General features: G+C 34.3%; 1 protein-coding gene across 1 annotated transcript; it reads left to right on the forward strand.

Moving 5' to 3' along the window:
- Window positions 1-8,227: 8,227 nt before the first annotated feature.
- LOC116351742 lies at window positions 8,228-14,474 on the forward strand. The gene is made up of 5 exons (XM_031783882.1): window positions 8,228-8,303; window positions 8,419-8,461; window positions 8,788-11,127; window positions 11,198-11,476; window positions 11,622-14,474. Exons 1-5 carry the CDS (start codon window positions 8,241-8,243, stop codon window positions 14,315-14,317), a joined length of 5,421 nt encoding a protein of 1,806 aa, XP_031639742.1. The 5' UTR covers window positions 8,228-8,240; the 3' UTR covers window positions 14,318-14,474.
- The last annotated feature ends 4,947 nt before the right edge of the window (window positions 14,475-19,421 follow it).

Below are 19,421 nucleotides of genomic sequence, written 5' to 3' on the forward strand. Positions count from 1 at the left end.
CCATATTAAGTGAGTTTGTGAAGCTGAATCCACAATTAAAATGCTTGAACCTTGACAATTGTGAACAGTTGACATCCGGCATAGTTGGAATGATTAGTGAGAGTCTACCAAATTTGGAGCATTTGTGCCTTCTTAGTCTATCTGGTTTTGAAATTGATTCATTTTTGGAACGCGAAGAAGATGTTTTTGGGAGCCTGCTTAAATTACGAAATTTAAAGAGCTTGGTTTGTGGGAATTCTTCTGGTTTTTCTGTAGAAAAATTAATCAACGCATTCGTCGAATTCAACGTACCGATGGAATCATTGGTCTTTTTTCCTTACGATGAAGATATGGCAAGCAGTTTGAACAATCAACTATCAACATTGAAGACACTCAAACATTTGACACTTCCCTACCAACTTCCCGTCGAACGGCTCGTCCGATTATTGGAAACTCAAACCGAATTGGAAAGCATAAGATTTGTGTCGGGCGTTCGTGATTACATGGGAAATGCGAATGTATCTCTAAATTTTTATGATTATATATTTATTGCATTGGCATATGGCGTCAAAATAACCCAAATGTCATGCCGCACATTTGGAGCCAAGGTCGATTTGCTAACCTATCAAACAATTTTGGAATATTGCAAGGGATGTCGCGTAAGTGTTAGAATCGAAGTTTTATGTTATGCCGATCACATCACTGTTCCCGAAGACATTTTGCAAGCGAATCGCAAATGGCTGGACGTTATTACTGTTGGACCTTTTAAAACACATATATAAGTCATATTGATGATGTATTGATGACTTTAATTTCAAATTAAACTTTTAAGGAAAACAAATATTTTAGATGTTGTTAAATCGCTACAAAATTGAAGAATCAAAAATAAATAAATATATTTCCTGAATTAATTTCTGTTTCTTTTTTTTTAAATTGAAAAATATATTTTTAGTCGAAATGCACACGATTTCTTACAATCACATCCTAGATTACATCGGTTCCATAATTTCACAGAAAAATTATAAGAATTTGCATGCCATAAATATGTGAATATTAAATAAAGAGCTAAATTCAATTATTTAATTTCAATAGATACGTATTCGCTAAAAACAGTTACGCACTAAACTGGCAATTGGCTAAAAATACCATTTTATGAAAATGCTGCAAATATGCACCATTTGCGAATTGACATTTGCCCCTAGAAATTCCAACATTTTACATTCAGAAAACTCAAAGCTTTGGCTGAGTAAAGAATTATACAGGAGACTGAATATAAAACTTCTACTAGCAATCAAATATCGAAACGAAATATTATTGAGTGATTTCATTGAACTGCACACCAACTCAAATTGCCTAGGGGCTTTTATCTTCAAATGTATACGATTTTTTGGATCCTTTTGGATACACCTTATTCACTGGTATAGGCGAGAAATTATATGATGAATAGGACGTGAATATTGTGTATAAATTTGTATGAACGAATAGATGAAAGCCCCTAGCAAATTGCAAAAGTCTCACTTTTATTCTCGGATATTTATTTATTATTTTTTACAACGTTGCCTTGTTACAAGTACTAATTTAATTTGAATTTAAAAATTTGAAAAATGTTCATAAGAGGGTGCAAAATCCTAGAAGTATAAAATATTACAAAAAATTATAAAAACTACAGACATGTAATTTAGCATCAAAAGTTCATCTTCTCTAGATTTGAAGTATATTCAAATTATATAAAAACACAAATAAATTCATTAATAAATTACTTTTCTTTCAAGAAACCATTAGATTTTGAGCGACTTTGGTTGATAGAGTGAAGTGTCATCATAGATTCTGACGTGGGTCCATAGGAGCCATATTACCCCCCTGAAAAGTGGCTTAAGAATTACCCACTTGATTTTAAAAAAATCACAAATCACCCCCTTGATTTTTGATCATATTTTTGCTTGATTAATTGTCAAATCAGCAACTTTCAAATCGAAACGAAGGCATAACTTTAGTTTAGGGATACATTAATTGGAACGATTTTTTGTTTCTTTTTTGTATGTTATGAGTAGTTGGGAACGCGCATTGTACTAATAATTCAATTTAATGACCACAACTTCAACAATCAAATGTCCACCTACCAATTGGTGTCGAGTTTTCAAAACAGACATGGATTAAAACTTCAGTGCATAACTTATTATAAACAGCGGCTGTTGCAGATGAAATACTCATCTCCAAAGAAACTTTACCAATTTCCGAAAAGTGCACCCATTCATAAATGTAAATCATGATTTGTTTGAAGCTCAAATGTGTACCTTGGAAAATCGACATTGCCTTCACTGTAACTTTGTTGTTACACCTTTTCTTTGCTCTAGCATGTCCAATATGCATTTTGTTGCAACGCCAAAACCACTCACTTTCTTTTTTATGAAACCACAAATTCATCTCATGACCATATTTTGAACATTTGATATCCCCTTCGTTTGGTATTGCTCCGAATTCGCGAAACTTATTAACTATACCACTCTCCTGTTGGCTCCACAAAAGTATTTTCTCTAAATTGATTTTATTCATTATGTAAATGAGTCTGAACACAATGAGAATGCAATTGCAACTAAAGATTGTATTGACAGCAACACCATCGCATATTTTGTTTATCGATTGTGTTGAAAAATCTAACGGAATCAAATTTCTAATGCGCAATAAACAACATGAGATGCGTGCGACACACATATATAAGATAATTTGATATAAGACGCAATATTCATTCTATACTCATCGGTGGAAAGCAAATACTCTATTTACATTCAATTTCACTGAGGAATAACTGAACCAAATTTTTTTTTATAACATAAAAAATCTAAAATCACACCACAGATAACACATGACTAGACTCCCAACTACTCATAACATACAAAGAAGAAACAAAACATTGCTCCAATTAATGTGTCCCTAAACTAAAGATTAGTCGAAACGAATGTTACATATCAACTTTTATGCATTGAATTATTCAATTTGAATATAAACACTTAAGCTAAAGTGCTATTTCTCTGTTGTGTTTGGCCGAAAAAAAAGATCTCTAATACAGTAGCTTTTTTATATGAAATCTGTCACACTAACGCCCTCACTCTATCTTTTGGCGAACTAAACAGAATAAAGTTTAATATAAAAGTAAAGTCTCCATCAGGATATTTCATACAGCCGGTGTCAAGATCAATAAAACTGTTAATAGAATCTGCCATTTTTACGCAATTTTGCGATGTGATTGCGAGATTAAGAATATAAATAAAATAAATGAACGGAATAAACGAACTTAACAGAACAGAATAATTCGCACGAGTGTATGACAAGTATGTAAGAGAACAATAACATTACGTTTTGTATCTATCTGTCAAATGTCACACTCACACTTATGAGTTTACGTATGGAGATTTTAACAAAATCATTTCTACAAGATCTACACACTCTACACCCGAGGCTTTTTAAGTTAAATTAAAACGCATATAAATTTATGTTTTTTTAAATAGAAATTATCTAATGCTAATTGTGCTAACTTCACTTTCAAAACAAAAAAATGAAACAATTTATTAAATTATTTTTCAACAATTTTTGGAATAACATATGCGCTCATTCTCAAACTTGTGAAATAATATCCCATTCTATATATAGATGGCACTGTCTATACGAAGTTCGGCAAACAAAGCATTACGCTTATTGAGCGCATTACACCTCTTATTCCGCGTCGAAAGAATTCCTCATCTTTTGAGGCTATCCATTCATCGATCCATTTTCGCACTCCTTTAGTATTTCGAAACGATATCTCGGACAAGCCCATTTGCATCGATCGAAACAAGTGGTAGTCAGAAGGAGCAAGGTCTGGAGAGTACGCGGGTTGATCAAGTCGATCCCAACCGAAGTCTTGTACTTTTTTTTTAACGATGTCTGCTCGATGTGGCCTGGCATTATCATCGTGAAACACAACTTTGTCTTGTTTAGACGCTATCCGTGGCCGTTTAATCTTCAATGCATGCTCCATTTTGATTAATTGCATGCGGTAGCGTTGGGCTGTAACCGTTTCACCTGGTTTTAGCAGCTCATAATACACGACACCTTTTTGATCCCACCAAATGCACAGCATAACCTTCTGACAATGAATGTCTCGTTTTGAATGCGATGGTCCTGGTCGGCCTGGATCAACATACGCTCCTTTACGTTTGGGGTTGTCGTAATAGACCCACTTTTCATCGCCCGTGATAATTCGACTCAAAAAACTATGTTTTTTGCGTTCTTTGAGATGTTCTCTGCATGCTGTGATTCGTGCTTTGGATTTTCAGTCAGTTGATGTGGTACCCATTTTCCTAGCTTTCGAATCTTTCCCATGGTATGTAAACGTCCGGAAATGGTTGCTTGAGTTACATTTAACTCCATTGCGAGTTCTTTTTGGGTTCGGGCCGAGTTTTCATCCAATAATGCTTGCAATTCTGCATCTTCGAACTTTTTTGGCTGACCTGACCGTCCTTGGTCTTCCACGTTGAAATCACCACTTTTGAAGCGTCAAAACCAGTACTCGCATGTTTTAATCAATATTTTATGGTCAGAACCATAAGTTTTCGACCATAATCGATGGCTCTCAGCGGCACTTTTCTTCGAATTAAAGAAGAAAAGTAAAACTTCCCGCAAATGCGGTTTTTTTGGCACATATGCTGACATGATTGTAAGCGAAAAAATTATGTTGTTTACACTTTGACAAAATAACACATTCTGAAAACTAATGTCAAATGATGTGGCTTTCACGTGAATAAAGTTACAGTATGGTCCGATGCGTTACAGTACAAGTTACGCCATTTGGTAGAAATCCCTCAAAATTAATTTATACACCCAATACTTGTGAACTGTGCCGAAAAACAACAAGTTACTGCCACTACTTCTGGTACTATATTGAGTGTATTTTTGAGTTTGATTCAAACAAACAGCCAAGTGAGCATTAGCTCTTTGAAAGTTCTTCTTCAAACTTTATCAGCCAAAGGAGTTAATACATTGGGTCAACTAATTATTGAAATCGCTAAATTGTTGGGCGTTACAATTCAAAAGAGTAGCATTCCATCAGCTCTATTCAACTTGCAAGTCAGCATCTCGAACATTCTCTCAGCACTGAATGGACAAACTGAATACGTTGGAATCGAAGCTATTCTTAATATAATCGGAAACTCTAACACCGCTCTTTTAAATCTTCTCGCGAATGTACCAAACTCTACACTTAATGTTCTCTTAAGTATGTTCAATTCCAGCACACAAGTTAGCATTGCTCAAATCACAGTTGTTCTTGAAAAATTGTTGGAAGGTGGTGATAATACAACATTAGTTTTAGTTCTCGTCGAACTCTACAATTGTTTTGGCATTCGGGTTTCGGCAGAAAACTTCCCAACAGCCGTCTTAAATGTACAAGTCAGCATTTCGAAAATTCTTACTACTTTGTCTGGTAAAACTGGTTTGGTCAGCCTCAACGAAGTTCTTAGTATTATCGCCATTTTTGTTAATGGACTTTTGAATATGGATGTTCAACAAACAACTGCTCAACCAATAACTGCTCAATCAACAACTGCTCAACCAACAACCGTTCAACCAACAACTGCTCAACCAACAACCGTTCAACCAACGACGGTTAAAGTGACAGCATCAACAACAAAAAGTACATCGGCACCAACTACAACCGCACCAACTACTGTAGTTTCGGGGACTCTATTAAGCGTTATTTTGAATTTATTCAAAACAAACAACCAAGTCAGCATTGTTCAAATCACAGTTGTTCTTGAAAAATTGTTACAAGCTGGGGACAAGACAACACTGGGTGTAATGCTTATTGAACTATACAAATGTTTTGGAATCAACGTTACAATAAAGGGACTCCCATCAGCCGTTGTCAATTTGCAAGTCAGCATCTCGAATATCCTTGCCGCTTATTCGGGAAAAACTGGTTTGATTAGCCTTAACGAAGTTCTCAGCGTTTTCGGCGTCACTGTCAATGGTCTATTGAACCTCGTTGCCTCCGTTCCTGGTCTTTTGGTAAATCTTCTCAGTGGTTTGTTCACAACAAACAATCAAGTCAGCATTGCTCAAATCACAGCTGTTCTCGAAAAATTGTTACAAGCTGGCGACAAGACTACATTGGGTGCAGTGCTTATTGAATTATACAAATGCTTCGGAATCACCGTTACATCAAAGGACTTCCCATCAGCCGTTTTCAATTTGCAAGTCAGCATCTCAAACATTCTTGCTGCTTTGTCAGGTAAAACTGGTTTGGTTAGCCTCAACGAAGCCTTGAGCTTTCTGAGCATCACTGTCAATAGGCTTGTGAACTTGGTAGCCGAACTACCTGGTACAATATTGAACATTCTTGGCGCTTTGCTTTCATCAACTAAACAAGTGGACGTTTCTGTAATCAAGCAAGCTCTGACAATTTTATACGGAGAAAAAATTGGTAAATTGGGTCCTGTTGTCATCGTTATCGGGCGATTGTTCGGCGTTAAACTTGCAGTTACAGATATTTCACTATCAATTTACAATTTGTCTGTAAATATTTCGAGCATACTTGTCGCATTAAGTGGTAAAAGAGGATTGGTTGGCATCGACGTTATCATCAATGTGCTTGGAACTGCCGTTGTTGACCTTTTAAATCTTGTTGCTTTAGTTCCCGATACTGGACTCAGTATAATTACCAGTCTACTTTCTGCTGCCGATGGACCAGTTAATGTTTCAGTTCTTATATCTGTGCTCAGTAAATTGAAGCAAAATGCTAACCTCGGTGAAATCCTTCAAATCATTGCAAGCGTTTGTGGAGTATCCCTTTCAAGACAAATTCCAAGGGTTATTGGTAATATCAGAGGAGTCCTTCCACTCCTTTTAAATGTATTGGGCGGATTTAGTGGAAGCATTTCAGTTTCCGTTCTCATCGGCTTGATTTCATGGGTTGTGCCAGGACTTTTGCTTGTATCTGAAGCACAAGTAGTTAACAATTTAGTGCGATCAATTTGTGTTGTCGTTGGCTGTGTGTTATCCGTTATTGGAGGCTTAACTGGTGGTTTACTTGGCGGTGCTGTTAAGGGGATAGATGTCTTACTTGAAGGCATAGTCGATGCTCTCTTAGGCTAAAGAACATTTATCATCGGTACACTGCTTCCTATAACATTGGAACTGACCATAAAAATAAAAAATAAAAACAAACTACTTTATACTTTTTTACTTTTAAAGCAATTCACTATGATAAATTTTTGAAAAAAATCATTGAATCACTTTTTGAATAAATAAAAATTAAATTTTTTAAACCCATATACTCCGAAAGCTTCCTTTATAAAACTTTTTTTGTATTGCAAATATCCTCATTAATTGGACGGTCCAGATTAACATTGTTATTATGACGATTACGTAATACGTGAAGGCTCTGTTAATTTTTTTAAATTGTAAATTCTAATTAAAAACCGACGGTGGCATTCATCAAACTTTTGTCAGAAGTATTTCTACAACAGAATTAAACGTATCGTACTTTTTCAAAGTCTGTTTTCTGTTTTGACAATATTCAAATACCTTTCAATTTGGATAAATTATCTCATTGTCTCCGTAATGTCTCGATCAAATAAGTTCTATTCTTTAATGAGAATAATTGAAATGGTTTCCTCATTGTAACAAAAAATGTTTGAGCAATTATTTTACTACGTTTTAATATAATGGATAATTTAATTTACGTTTTAAATGTAATGGATAAGTATATTTGTTTTACCAATGTATACCTAATAATGGACTGAGTAAAAAATAGATAGCTTTAGAAAAGCTCTCATTAATATAAGTAATTGGTCCATTGATCATTTCATATTTAGTGTCATGGTATCATCACATATAAAATTTGAGAATACCAATTATCACCCAACTAAAAAAAAAACGATTTGAACGTTGAAAAATTCTACGAAATGGTGTAAAATTTCCATTAAAAACAATTTGGCTATAGGGGCTGCGTGTGTTTTCGTAATTAGATCAAAAACAAAACATGTTTATTGAATTTTTGCTCAAATATCCCACGTGTGCTCTCATCGATGTTTTTAAATAAATAAATAGGTCTTGTTTTTTGCCTTAGCAAAAACACGTGTAAATTACCATTTAAATTACAAATTCCTTTAAAATGTAAGAATTGGAATATGTGCTTGTAGTGAAATTCCTTTCAAAAATATAAATTGTATAAAAGCAGCAACACAATGCACTAGAAAAGTCACAGTGTCTGTGAAGATCAAAAAATGGAGAACAAAATGAAGCCACTTAATGTTATTTTTGTCTATCTTTCTCTGAATATTCATTTTGTAAGTATATGTCGATTTTTTTCACCATTCGCATAGTCGATTATACACTCTAGATTATAATTAATAAAAAGTATCAAACTGGCTTAGACTGAATTTTTTGCCTTGTCATATTTAGATCACTTTCTGCAATTGCATCAATAAGATTAAAGCGGACGACAGTAAGTATTCGTTGGTTTATTTGAATTATTACAAATCAGAGAATGCTTCATCAAAGATTTTAAAATAAAACACTATTTGTTTTAAGTATATTGCACCTTATTGACTTTGCCAATTTAATTTCAAAAATATCTATCGTCGTTTTTCAAAAAACAAACTTAAAGAATGCTTTGTTCTATTCATATATATTATTTCCATCTCTGTTCAAAATCTTATAAAATTTAATTTAAGTTCGATTTTTACTCATAATATTGGTGCCTGCCCACTTTTCTTTTCATTCTTTAAATTGTTTCCTTGTATTAAACAATTACTTATATTTAAATTTCAGCATCGGCAATTGTGGAGTACCTAGACATTATTTATGATAATTTTACATTGAGTCGAGAACGAGATATTGTAATGGTTTTGGGTAGCACCGGTCCCGGAAAAAGTACGATAACTCTTCATCTCACCGGCAATAAATTACGGGCTGTCAAAGACGAAGCCACCGGTGAATTACTAGTTGTTGATGAAGATGACAAAATAGGTACGTCCCCCAATATAGCAAAAACCATTATCCCCGAAAGGATGTACGACAGAGAAAATAGCATTGTGTATTATGATTTGCCCGGATACTACGACAAAAACACCGACATCAAGTATGACATTTCTAATACGTATCTGATTCAAAAATTGTGGCAGCACGCCAGACACGTGAAACTTATATTTACGCTGCATGTGGACACGATTACCTCATTGACTGCTGTCGACGATTTCAGAGAGTTCGTAATGCAGTCACTTAAAATTATTGAGAACTTTGGCAAGTATCGAAATGGAATTGGTCTAGTGATTACTCAAGTACCTGATAATACATCGAGTAGTGAAGAACAATTGATTCGATCCAATGTCGATAAAATTAAAAGTTTAATGAACAAATTGAAATCTGACAATGCAGTAAAGGACAAGAAACTCAAAGATTTCTTCAGTATATTGTTGCAACAAGACAGAGAAGGCAGATATAGTCACATCAGAATCCATCGAAAAGTAAAGCAATTGGGAATGTTGGAAGATATGAAAACTCCACATCTCGATAAACAGTCTATAACCAAAATGATAAAGAGCCTCTCATTCGTCAAAAAGGATGATGACGATTTTGGCTATACACTCTCTGATAATACACAAAAAAAAGTTCAAAAAATTATTGAAGATCTCGTCAAGCGTCTGACAAAGGATGTGAACACCCTTGTAAATGGGATCAAATCATTTTATGAAAAGCTCGAAAAACAAGCCAAAAATAACACACACAAATTTGAACTCTACAATAACGCCTATTTTGCATGTGAAAAATTATCTCAAATACAATATGAAAGTCATAGATCACTTGCAGAAGGTTTGATTCGTGATTTACCTTCACTTCAAATCAATGGAGCCAGTGGCTCGTTGAAGAGCCTAGAGAAATATATTGAATTCGTTGGATTTTTCAATCAAATGACCAATTTAAGTACGCCGTCGTCATTCCTTCCCGACACTAAAATCCTAATCAAAAGCTTCGTGAAGGATCTCGATAAATATAAAGATAGCAAAGATAAATTGAAAATAAAATTGGGCGCACAACAGTATCTAAAAGAGAAGCTGATCAATAGAGCAAGTGACATTTTCGCAGAAATTGAAAAGTTTTATTTGAATCAGGAGAAGAAGACTTCGGATCTATCTGTGATAGATGAAACAATGACTTTGGGATATGAAAGATTGTTTGCATCCAGCTCCTCTGATCTTTGGAGCACCAAAGACCTCAGGAGGTTCAGAAATTTAATCATCCGTTTTGTGTCGGATCTTAAAATCGAAATACCGGACGAGATTTTTGATGACTTCAAATCAACCATAAATACGATTTTTTCTTTAAAGCTACCGAGCGAAGACATTTTATCGAATCTATTGAAAAACGATGCAGTGAAGAAAACCAAAATCTACCTCTTTGAGACAATCGAATGGTACAAGCTCTTGCACGTTGTGCACACCGCTTTATCGGAATATAAAATGCAAAATAAAACGGAATTCGGCAAAGCGAATGACATGATTAAAAGTGTATCCGCTCTGATTAAAGGCAAAGAAAATAATTCATTCAAACTTAGTCAAACTAAAATTTTGGAATATGCGAAACGCATCGATCAAACCAAAAACACATTCAATTTGAAACAAATGATACTGAACTCCAACAAACTGAAAATGTTCAATGCCCTTTTGGGACTTGTTACTCAAAACTCAACGTCTGATAATTCATCGAATCGATTATTAGTGAAAGGATACAACGTTAAATTGAGCGACTTTAAAAATGACATCAACAGCAATGAAATCCAGCACATTCGAGTATTTGCACTCAATAAGATTTTCGTTGACATTGATATCGATAAAACTGGCAAGGAAAATCAAATTTTATTCATCGCACCCGAAGTGGAAGTCGTTAGCGAAAGAACGATCATTTTAAATGGAGCATCTGGTGAATCGCATGATGTACCCGCTCCAAATGAAGCAGTCGCCTCGGGTGCAAAGGGTAATGGGGGAAAAGCAGGGAAACCGGGTGGCCCAGCTGGTAAATTCTCATGCATTGCATTTAAGTTCTCAAACAGTGGTGGTTTGAAAATTCAAGCGAACGGAGGTACAGGCGGTCCAGGCCAAAACGGTGGATGGGGTATGTAAATTAATTGGTTTCCCTTTGCTTATAGATATTTTAAGCGATGATTTTTTCATACCTTCAATAGGTGGTGATGGTGTAAATGGCACAACCCCACCCTATGAACGCAAAAGTGGCATGTTTATCAGTGTTGAACAAAAAAATATTGATTTATGGCAAAAAGGCAATTTCAGTTACACCGTAGTTCCAAATTCAAGCGTGGAATACATTGTTTATCCACTAAAATTCATTGAGCCGGGTGATGGCGGTGACGGTGGACGCGGTGGCAATGGAGGATTTGCCGGAGAATTGAACATAATTGGCTTGAATAATTCTGTGCATAAATTTTCATTGTCCAACAAAGAAGGTGAGTAGCGTTAATGAGCATATTGAACTAAGTCATTAAAAAATAAATATTTTACTAATTAATATTGAAAAAATAATAAGCTAAAACCAAATAATACTTTCATACGATTTATCAATAAATTCTACTTGTTTTTAATTTGATATAGGTGACTTGGGAAGAAATGGAATGGGTGGAGAGAGGGGATCGCCGTCACAAGATGGAAATACAATCGAAGTGTCATTTGGTCGGCTACCGTGTTGTCCAGGTGCGGCGAGTGTATTTTTTGATTCGGCAAATGATACCTACGAGGTTGGCCAACGCGACGAAGCGAACAAAGGAAATGATGGTAAGAGCACACGGGACCTTGAAAATGCAATAAAACTCGCCGAATTAAATTCAATTCCTCTATCACATTCAATAAATGACTATAAAACTTATAGTCGAAAAAATGTGGCACATTCAATCCGTGAGTCGGACATTAGCGAATTTGTAAAGGAATTGGAAGAAGACAAAAAGGTTCAATCACTGTATAATGTGGATGGTTTTATCAATGAGTATCATAGCATAGAAGGCCACTATTTTAACTTGCGCGAGAAGTTACAATTCAGTCCAGCCTATGAATCATTCGTAACTCGAATGGATGAGTATGTCAGAACTCACAATTTGACCGACGAAGAAAAAACGGTGTTCAGCTATTTGGGAGCAGCGGCGCTCAGTAAAAGCATATCAAGTGTTGCTCATCAAAGAACGATCATTGATTTACCGAAATACATGAAGCTCGTAAAAGAGCACGTGAATGACTTGAATCACGCAAGCAGAGAAAAACAAATCAAAGACGTCCGAAAACGATACATAAAATCAATAAGCGAGCAGGTAAAATCGGCAAGACAACTTATCAACGACGATATTATCACAGAGATTAACTCAATTTTGAATGAGGGTAAAAACGATATTATTACGTCCGTTAACAATGTAATTGATGACGCTGAGAAGAACTTACAAGAGGCTGAATTGGAAAGGAGAGAGTTGGAAAAGAAATTGGCAATCAAGAGCGTATTTTCTGTATTGAAAGGTAGTGCTGCGGTGACATCAGTATTTGTTCCAGTTGCGAGTGCAGCAGTGACTGCCTTAGAGTTTGTCGAAGGTATCGTAAACACATTCACAGATGGTGGTGCCAGAGCAAATCTTGTGAGAAATGACGAAGAAGTTACTTCAATCATGAAAGATCATCCAGTACACGAACATGAGGAAGTAAGTCAACTACTCTTTGATATTGAGAGTAGAATTCAAACGAGTAAGGATAGTTTCAATTTCACTCTAAATGAAATAAATAAACTAAAATCACAAATAAATGCAGCCAGAGAAAAGAATGAATTTTTACCGCTAGAAGTACTGAAAACCATTGAAGAGGCTTTGGAAAAAGATAACGAAGAAATCAAAAAGTCCAATTCCGATGAAGCAAAGAAAAATAACTTTGCCGATATATTGGATCGAGTGGATGAAATTCTAACCGTTGGTGGCGATTTCTATAGTGTGTATAAAGAAATTAAAGATAATTACAAACAAATGGGTGAGGTTAAAAAAGCGATCGATAAAATGAAATCCGATTTAGACAAATGGAAATACAATGAAAAACGAATTCATGACAATGTGAATACAATGTTTATCGAGGCCAGACAATATATAAAAGAATTGTATGAGAGTGCAAATGGACAGTCGCAGGCCTATCTACTTGTTCACAAATGGAAACTCAGCATGCAAATACGAATATTCAAGAATATTTTCAGTGATATTACTGAAGAATTTTCAATGCACGATCAATTCAATTCTCTTTTCGTAAAGCTAGAAGATTCATTAAATGCAATAATTGATGTTTACAATCAAATTGAAAGTCTACTCAAAACAGCCAAATTTGCCGAATACATATACGAAGTGCAATCAGAACATGAGATTCGCTCTTCAAACATCGCACTAAAAGACACCATCACAGAATTGGACCTAACTATTCAAACGAATCTTGTGCGCGAAGAGCATGAACTAGTGATTCATGTATTCAAACAACATTATTTCCCCTTTGCACAAGAGATTTTGAAAGAAATGACTTCAAAAAATATTCCACTGCCATCGAATTTGAAATTTGAAGATATGGAATCATTGAAAAACGAAGCCATAAGACAGATAGATAGAATGGAAGAAGCGCTCATACAATGGGGATCCAAATTACAAAACACCAATAACTATTTACATAATCAAGTTGATTTTTTCGGAAAGGGCAAGCAAAATAGATCGCCTTTCTATACATGGAAGTATGATGAAATTAAAAGTAAAGTTTCAAAATTACTAAATGGAAAAGAAATACGCCTTAAAGCAGATATCAACAAGGGTGTAGATTTCTTTGCAATAAAGTTTAATCAAATTGGAATCAATCTGAAAATTCGAAATGAAGCAATAGGAAGAAGAGCGGAGAAAGCTCTTCAAAAAGTTTACGTAGAAATGAAAATGATCGGCAATAGCTACTATCGATGCGGCGAGCGAATATATTACACACCAGCAGACGAATCATTTATAATTGGACAAATGTTGTTATTGGATACGAAGAGAGCTCCTCGTGAACCAAATGGTCCTTACTACCAAATAATGCAAAACAACCAGCCAATTCTCAGTCCATATACAACGTGGAGCATTCAACTGAAAAACACAACAAACCTATTAAGAGAACTGGAAAATGAAGTTATTGATATTGAACTAGTTGGTAGGGGTGAATTTTTAGATAATAATGAATATGTTATAGATGAATATTGTAATGAGAACTTGGACGGATTTTATACTTTGAATTCCGTTCAACGCTTCAAAAAACACTGAAATTCATTTATAAATGCAAGGAAATTAAGATTTGGATTAAGAATTTGGTTAAATTAGCTTTTTACTCACAAATTGTACATAGTTTAACATATTAAGTGTATAAACATTCGTTTGAATTTACATTTTTAAATAAAGTTTTATGATAAATAAAAGGTTACGTTTTAGTGTATCATTTTTATTGATACTATTGAAATATAGAATTGACTACAAAGCTTGTAAGCGTTGAAGTTACAAATATCAAACGTCTGGACTACATATGATAACAACAAATGTAAAATATACGAAAGCCACCTCAAACCTATGGGCTTCGTGGGAGATATTTTATTATGAATTTGATTTCTTATATTTCTTCTGAGCATTAGTCGGCATTTAATAATCGTGAAACATTCCAATGAATGGGGTAGAATAAAAACTACTTCTCGAAAAATGTTTAAACACGAAACCTAAAAAAAACTTTCAATGAAAAGCGAATCAATTTTTTTTTGTCCAATTGAAGTGAACCAAAGAAAATTTGTTCAATAAAAGTGAACCTAAAAAAAAAAATTCATTTTAGTGTATTTTACACTGAAAAAACCGACTGAATTTTTTTTTTTTTGGTTCACTTTTATTGAACAAAATTTTCTTGATTCACTTCAATTGGACAAAAAAAAATTGATTCACTTTTTAATGAAATTTTTTTAGGTTTCGTTTTAAAATACCAATTTTTCGAGAAGTAGTTTTTATTCTACCCCATTCAAATATTGGTAGTGCAACTTAAAAATGTCGTTTTTTTTGGTAAAAATAAAACTTTATTTCATAAATTCTGTAAATAACATGTCAAAGTATTGGCCATCGGAAGCTATAACCTTCTCCCATCTTTCTGGCAGCATATGGATTCCGCGCCAAAAGAACTGCTCATTTTTTTAGGCTAGGAACGAATCAATCCAATTTTTGATAACTTCAATTGAAGTGAAGCGTATTCCAGACAAGGCATTCTGCATCGATCGAAACAAGTGATAGTCAGAAGGGGCAATGTCTGGGCTATACGGCGGGTGGGACAAAGCTTTCCATCCACTATTTTCCAAATAGTTTTTAACCGGTTGAGCAATATGAGGCCAAGCGTTGTCATGATGGAAAATTATTGACTCATATCTGGTCGCATATTCTGGCCGTTTTTCGTTCAATGCTCTCTTTAAACGGATCAATTGTGTTCTATTCAGGTCTCCCGTGATCGTTTCACCCGGTTTTAACAGCTCATAATAGAGGACACCCTTCTGATTCCACCAAATACAGAGCATTACCTTAGCACAATGAATACTTCGTCTTTCAACGTCTCTTGGTTTCAATTCATGTGGTACCCAATTTCCTTGCTTTTGAATGAATCCTAATGCTTTTAAACGTTTTGAAATGACTTGGTGAGTCACTCCTAATGATTTTGCAAGTTCTTCTTGAGTTTGACACGAATCTTGATCGAGTAATACCTCCAATTCTTCATCTTCAAACTTTTTTGGCTGCCCAGGACGTTCTTTGTCTTCTGTGTCGAAATCACCACTTTTGAAGCGCGCAAACCAACGCTGACACATTCTAACGTCTACAGCGTAGTCAGGATAGGCTTCAGTGAGTAAACGATGTGCTTCAGTTGCATATTTCTTTAAATGGAAGAAGCAAATTAAAACTTCCCGCAAATGATCTTTTGTTGAAACGAAATTCGACATTTTGAACGCAATAAAAAACTTGTGTGTATAAACTTGTATTCACTTTGACAGATGGAATTTAATAGTTTTTTTGACGCTCTTTAAGATACACTTGTTGTCACTGTCAAAAAAATGGCGCGTGTGATACATAAGAAGTTGACACAAATACGACATTTTTAAGTTGCACTGCCAATAATACTTATTGTTATAAGTGCGATTTCCACATTTAATACTGGCTTAAGCTAATTCGATTTTAATCTTTAGTGTAAAAATGGCACATGAAAAGAAAAGGGGGCTTCTTAAAAAAAAACTTCGCAAAATAAATGCCAGTCTATTGTTTCTTCTGGGGCGCAAAATGTTTGTTCACTTGTATTCAAACTGAGCATTTGCAGTCAAAACAAGGTAAGGTTGAATGAACGGCTGTCTTTTTTATGGACATTCGCAGACATTTGATCCAGTACAATTGAACTTCGAAAGAATTCGGTATTAAACTTTTTTTGAGGTTTGTTTACCGTTTTTACTATATAGTCGATGCAAAATCGTCTCATTGTATCTACACGTACCGAAATTATGCCCAAACTGTCACGCTGCTAGCGCCACGACGGAATTCAATGTAATCTACACTAAGTTGCCGCCAAATAGTGAAAAGACTTTTGCTCAGTTGCAACCAACGGACTAGAACTCCATAGTTGTCCGTAGTGGCGCTAGCAGTGCTACAGTTTTGCATTTTATGCAGTCTCTTATGGAGCATAATTTCTGTGTGTATCTACAATGTAAAATGATTTTCTTTTTTATTTTTAATCAGAGCTTTCCGTCGAGCTTACATCACGTTCCTAAAAATCTCAATGCAAACTTTTGTTCTAACTACGATTCTTGTTTATAAAAAAAACTTGAATTCAAATTGATATTCATGGTTTCGCTGCTTTAAACATCTCATTTTTCGCTAAACTTTCCTTGTTCGCTTGTAACTCTCAATCGAATTATAATTATACGTATTAAGTTCAATTTTAATACACATTACTAGGACAATGGTCAACGATTGCTGGTGAAACATGTAATCAGATCCTCCCGTTTTTTCATCAAACATTCCCAAAAAAAACACACAAGATTTCGGCAAACAAAGTCAAAATTATGGTTCACGTCGTACGATCTTTAATCTCTTTTTTTGTTGTTGGTTTTCTAATTTAATATCTTTAAAATGTGTTATATGTCACGTATATCATAGGTTAATCTGCTATTTTCTTTTAACACTTTCATTTCAAATATTCATTGTGTTTAACGTAATAAAGCAAATCATATGATGATATTGTTTACGTATAAGAATTAGGTACACAAAATATAAAATACACTTCATCATTCTGATGATTAAAGTTGCTATTTCATCAATTTTTATTTTAGCATTATATCACCACGTATATGACAGCCTCAAGAATTGAATTAAAGCTGAAATAATTTAAAAAATAGAAAACAATAAGGTAATCGACATTATCAAATAACGCTGGCTTAGTATACTATCTCTCTTGTTCTATAAAAAGATTTCTTTCGCCCATTGCATATATACGAAAAGTACTTGCCGTTATTTCTATGCGGATAATATTTGTAAGTCAAAAGATCATTGTCATTATAAATTTCAAACAAGAGTTTCTTTCTAATCAAAAACAATAAAATCATTTAATTCATCAAAATGCAAAAGAGAAATTAAATAACATATTTGCTTTGTGCAAATTTTATCATTTGCTAAAAATCCACGTGTAAATCAATGGATGAGTTTGAAAAGAGAATTAGTATTATTTACTTAATTGTTTCGATTTTTTGAAATGGAAAAATGTATTTTATGATTAATTTTTGCGATTTACATAATACTACACAAATATAGACTCTGCATATAAAACTTGTATCTTCAACTATTGACTAAATTTCATATCTAACAAATTGAAGACAATTTTTTACCAATATTCAAACATTCTACCCCTGAGAACTCATTCATGAAAATAAAAATTGATAACTTTTGACTTAGTGATAAAAAATCTTTTGCTTAAAACGTCAGCGACAGCTTTTGTTATATAATGAAATGTGAAATAAACTAAGTTGACTTATTTAGATGAAGTAATAAACAATTCAAGTGAAATTTGGTTAAAACAATGATTTTATATGCCTGTGAAATGGATGAAAGAGATTAACGCATTTTATGATTCCATTCTATTGTTACTGTTACATCATATTTCTGCATCAAAAATTATATAAATACCGAGGAGAACTTGGAGGAAAGCATCAGTTTCATGAAGTCTTCTCCCATCTGAAGACCTAAGGCAATTTACAAAAATGAATATCAAAGAGCCTTTCGAGCAAAAAGAAGAAACAACATCTAAGAAAAATGCATAAATTACTTGCAATTTTTCTTGCCATTGGCATTGTCAACTCGGCTGTATTACCACAAAACTCTGGTCCACCTGCATCGGTTAAAACCACGCTTCAAGTAGATGGTGCTAATGGACAAGTAGCTTTGTTATTTGGTGCGTCGAGCCCAGGAACCTCATTAAAGATCGCCAATATCGCAGCTTTAGTTCAGCAATTATCGAACCAAGGATGGGTGTTAGTCTTTTGCAAAAAGACATTCAATCAGACGTTTACAATCTTTCGGTCGATCTGCAAATGATTGTGAAATTTTTGAATCAATACAATGGAAGTTTGAATTTTGAAAGCTTTTGCATCGTACTCGTGAACATTGTGAGCGGTCTTACTGAAGCGCTTAGTACAAGTGTAACAGTAGAAGGTGACGGAAATGTTTCATGGAATATTGGTGGCGTAGTTAATAGAAATATTTCAGTTAGTGTTGCTGATATCGAGATTGTACTTCAACAATTGCAAGCCGATAGTGAATTCTATTTCAGCACAGTCTTTAATACAGTCACCAAATTGTACGGTTTTCAAATTCCAGAAAGTCAAATTCCATCTCAGTTTTCAAGTCTAGTCGTAAATCTTTCATTGGCCATCAGTAATTTGAATTCACTTAGCGCAAACGTTGATTTTCAAAGTATCCTCAATATATTGGGTGTATAAATTAATTTTGAGGGATTTTTGTGTGAAAAGAAACATTTATTTAAAATAACAAGAATGAGTACTTTAACCAATGTATTGCCCATCGTTTGCTATGACTTCCGCCCATCTTCTTGGTAGCTTGTCGATTCCGCGAAGATCTCTAATACAGTAGCTTTTTTATATGAAATCTGTCACACTAACGCCCTCACTCTATCTTTTGGCGAACTAAACAGAATAAAGTTTAATATAAAAGTAAAGTCTCCATCAGGATATTTTATACAGCCGGTGTCAAGATCAATAAAACTGTTAATAGAATCTGCCATTTTTACGCAATTTTGCGATGTAATTGCGAGATTAAGAATATAAATAAAATAAATGAACGGAATAAACGA

Source organism: Contarinia nasturtii, unplaced genomic scaffold (genome assembly GCF_009176525.2).
Source record: "Contarinia nasturtii isolate CC-2019 unplaced genomic scaffold, AAFC_CNas_1.1 Cnas_scaffold_6180, whole genome shotgun sequence".
NCBI classification, from domain to species: domain Eukaryota; kingdom Metazoa; phylum Arthropoda; class Insecta; order Diptera; family Cecidomyiidae; genus Contarinia; species Contarinia nasturtii.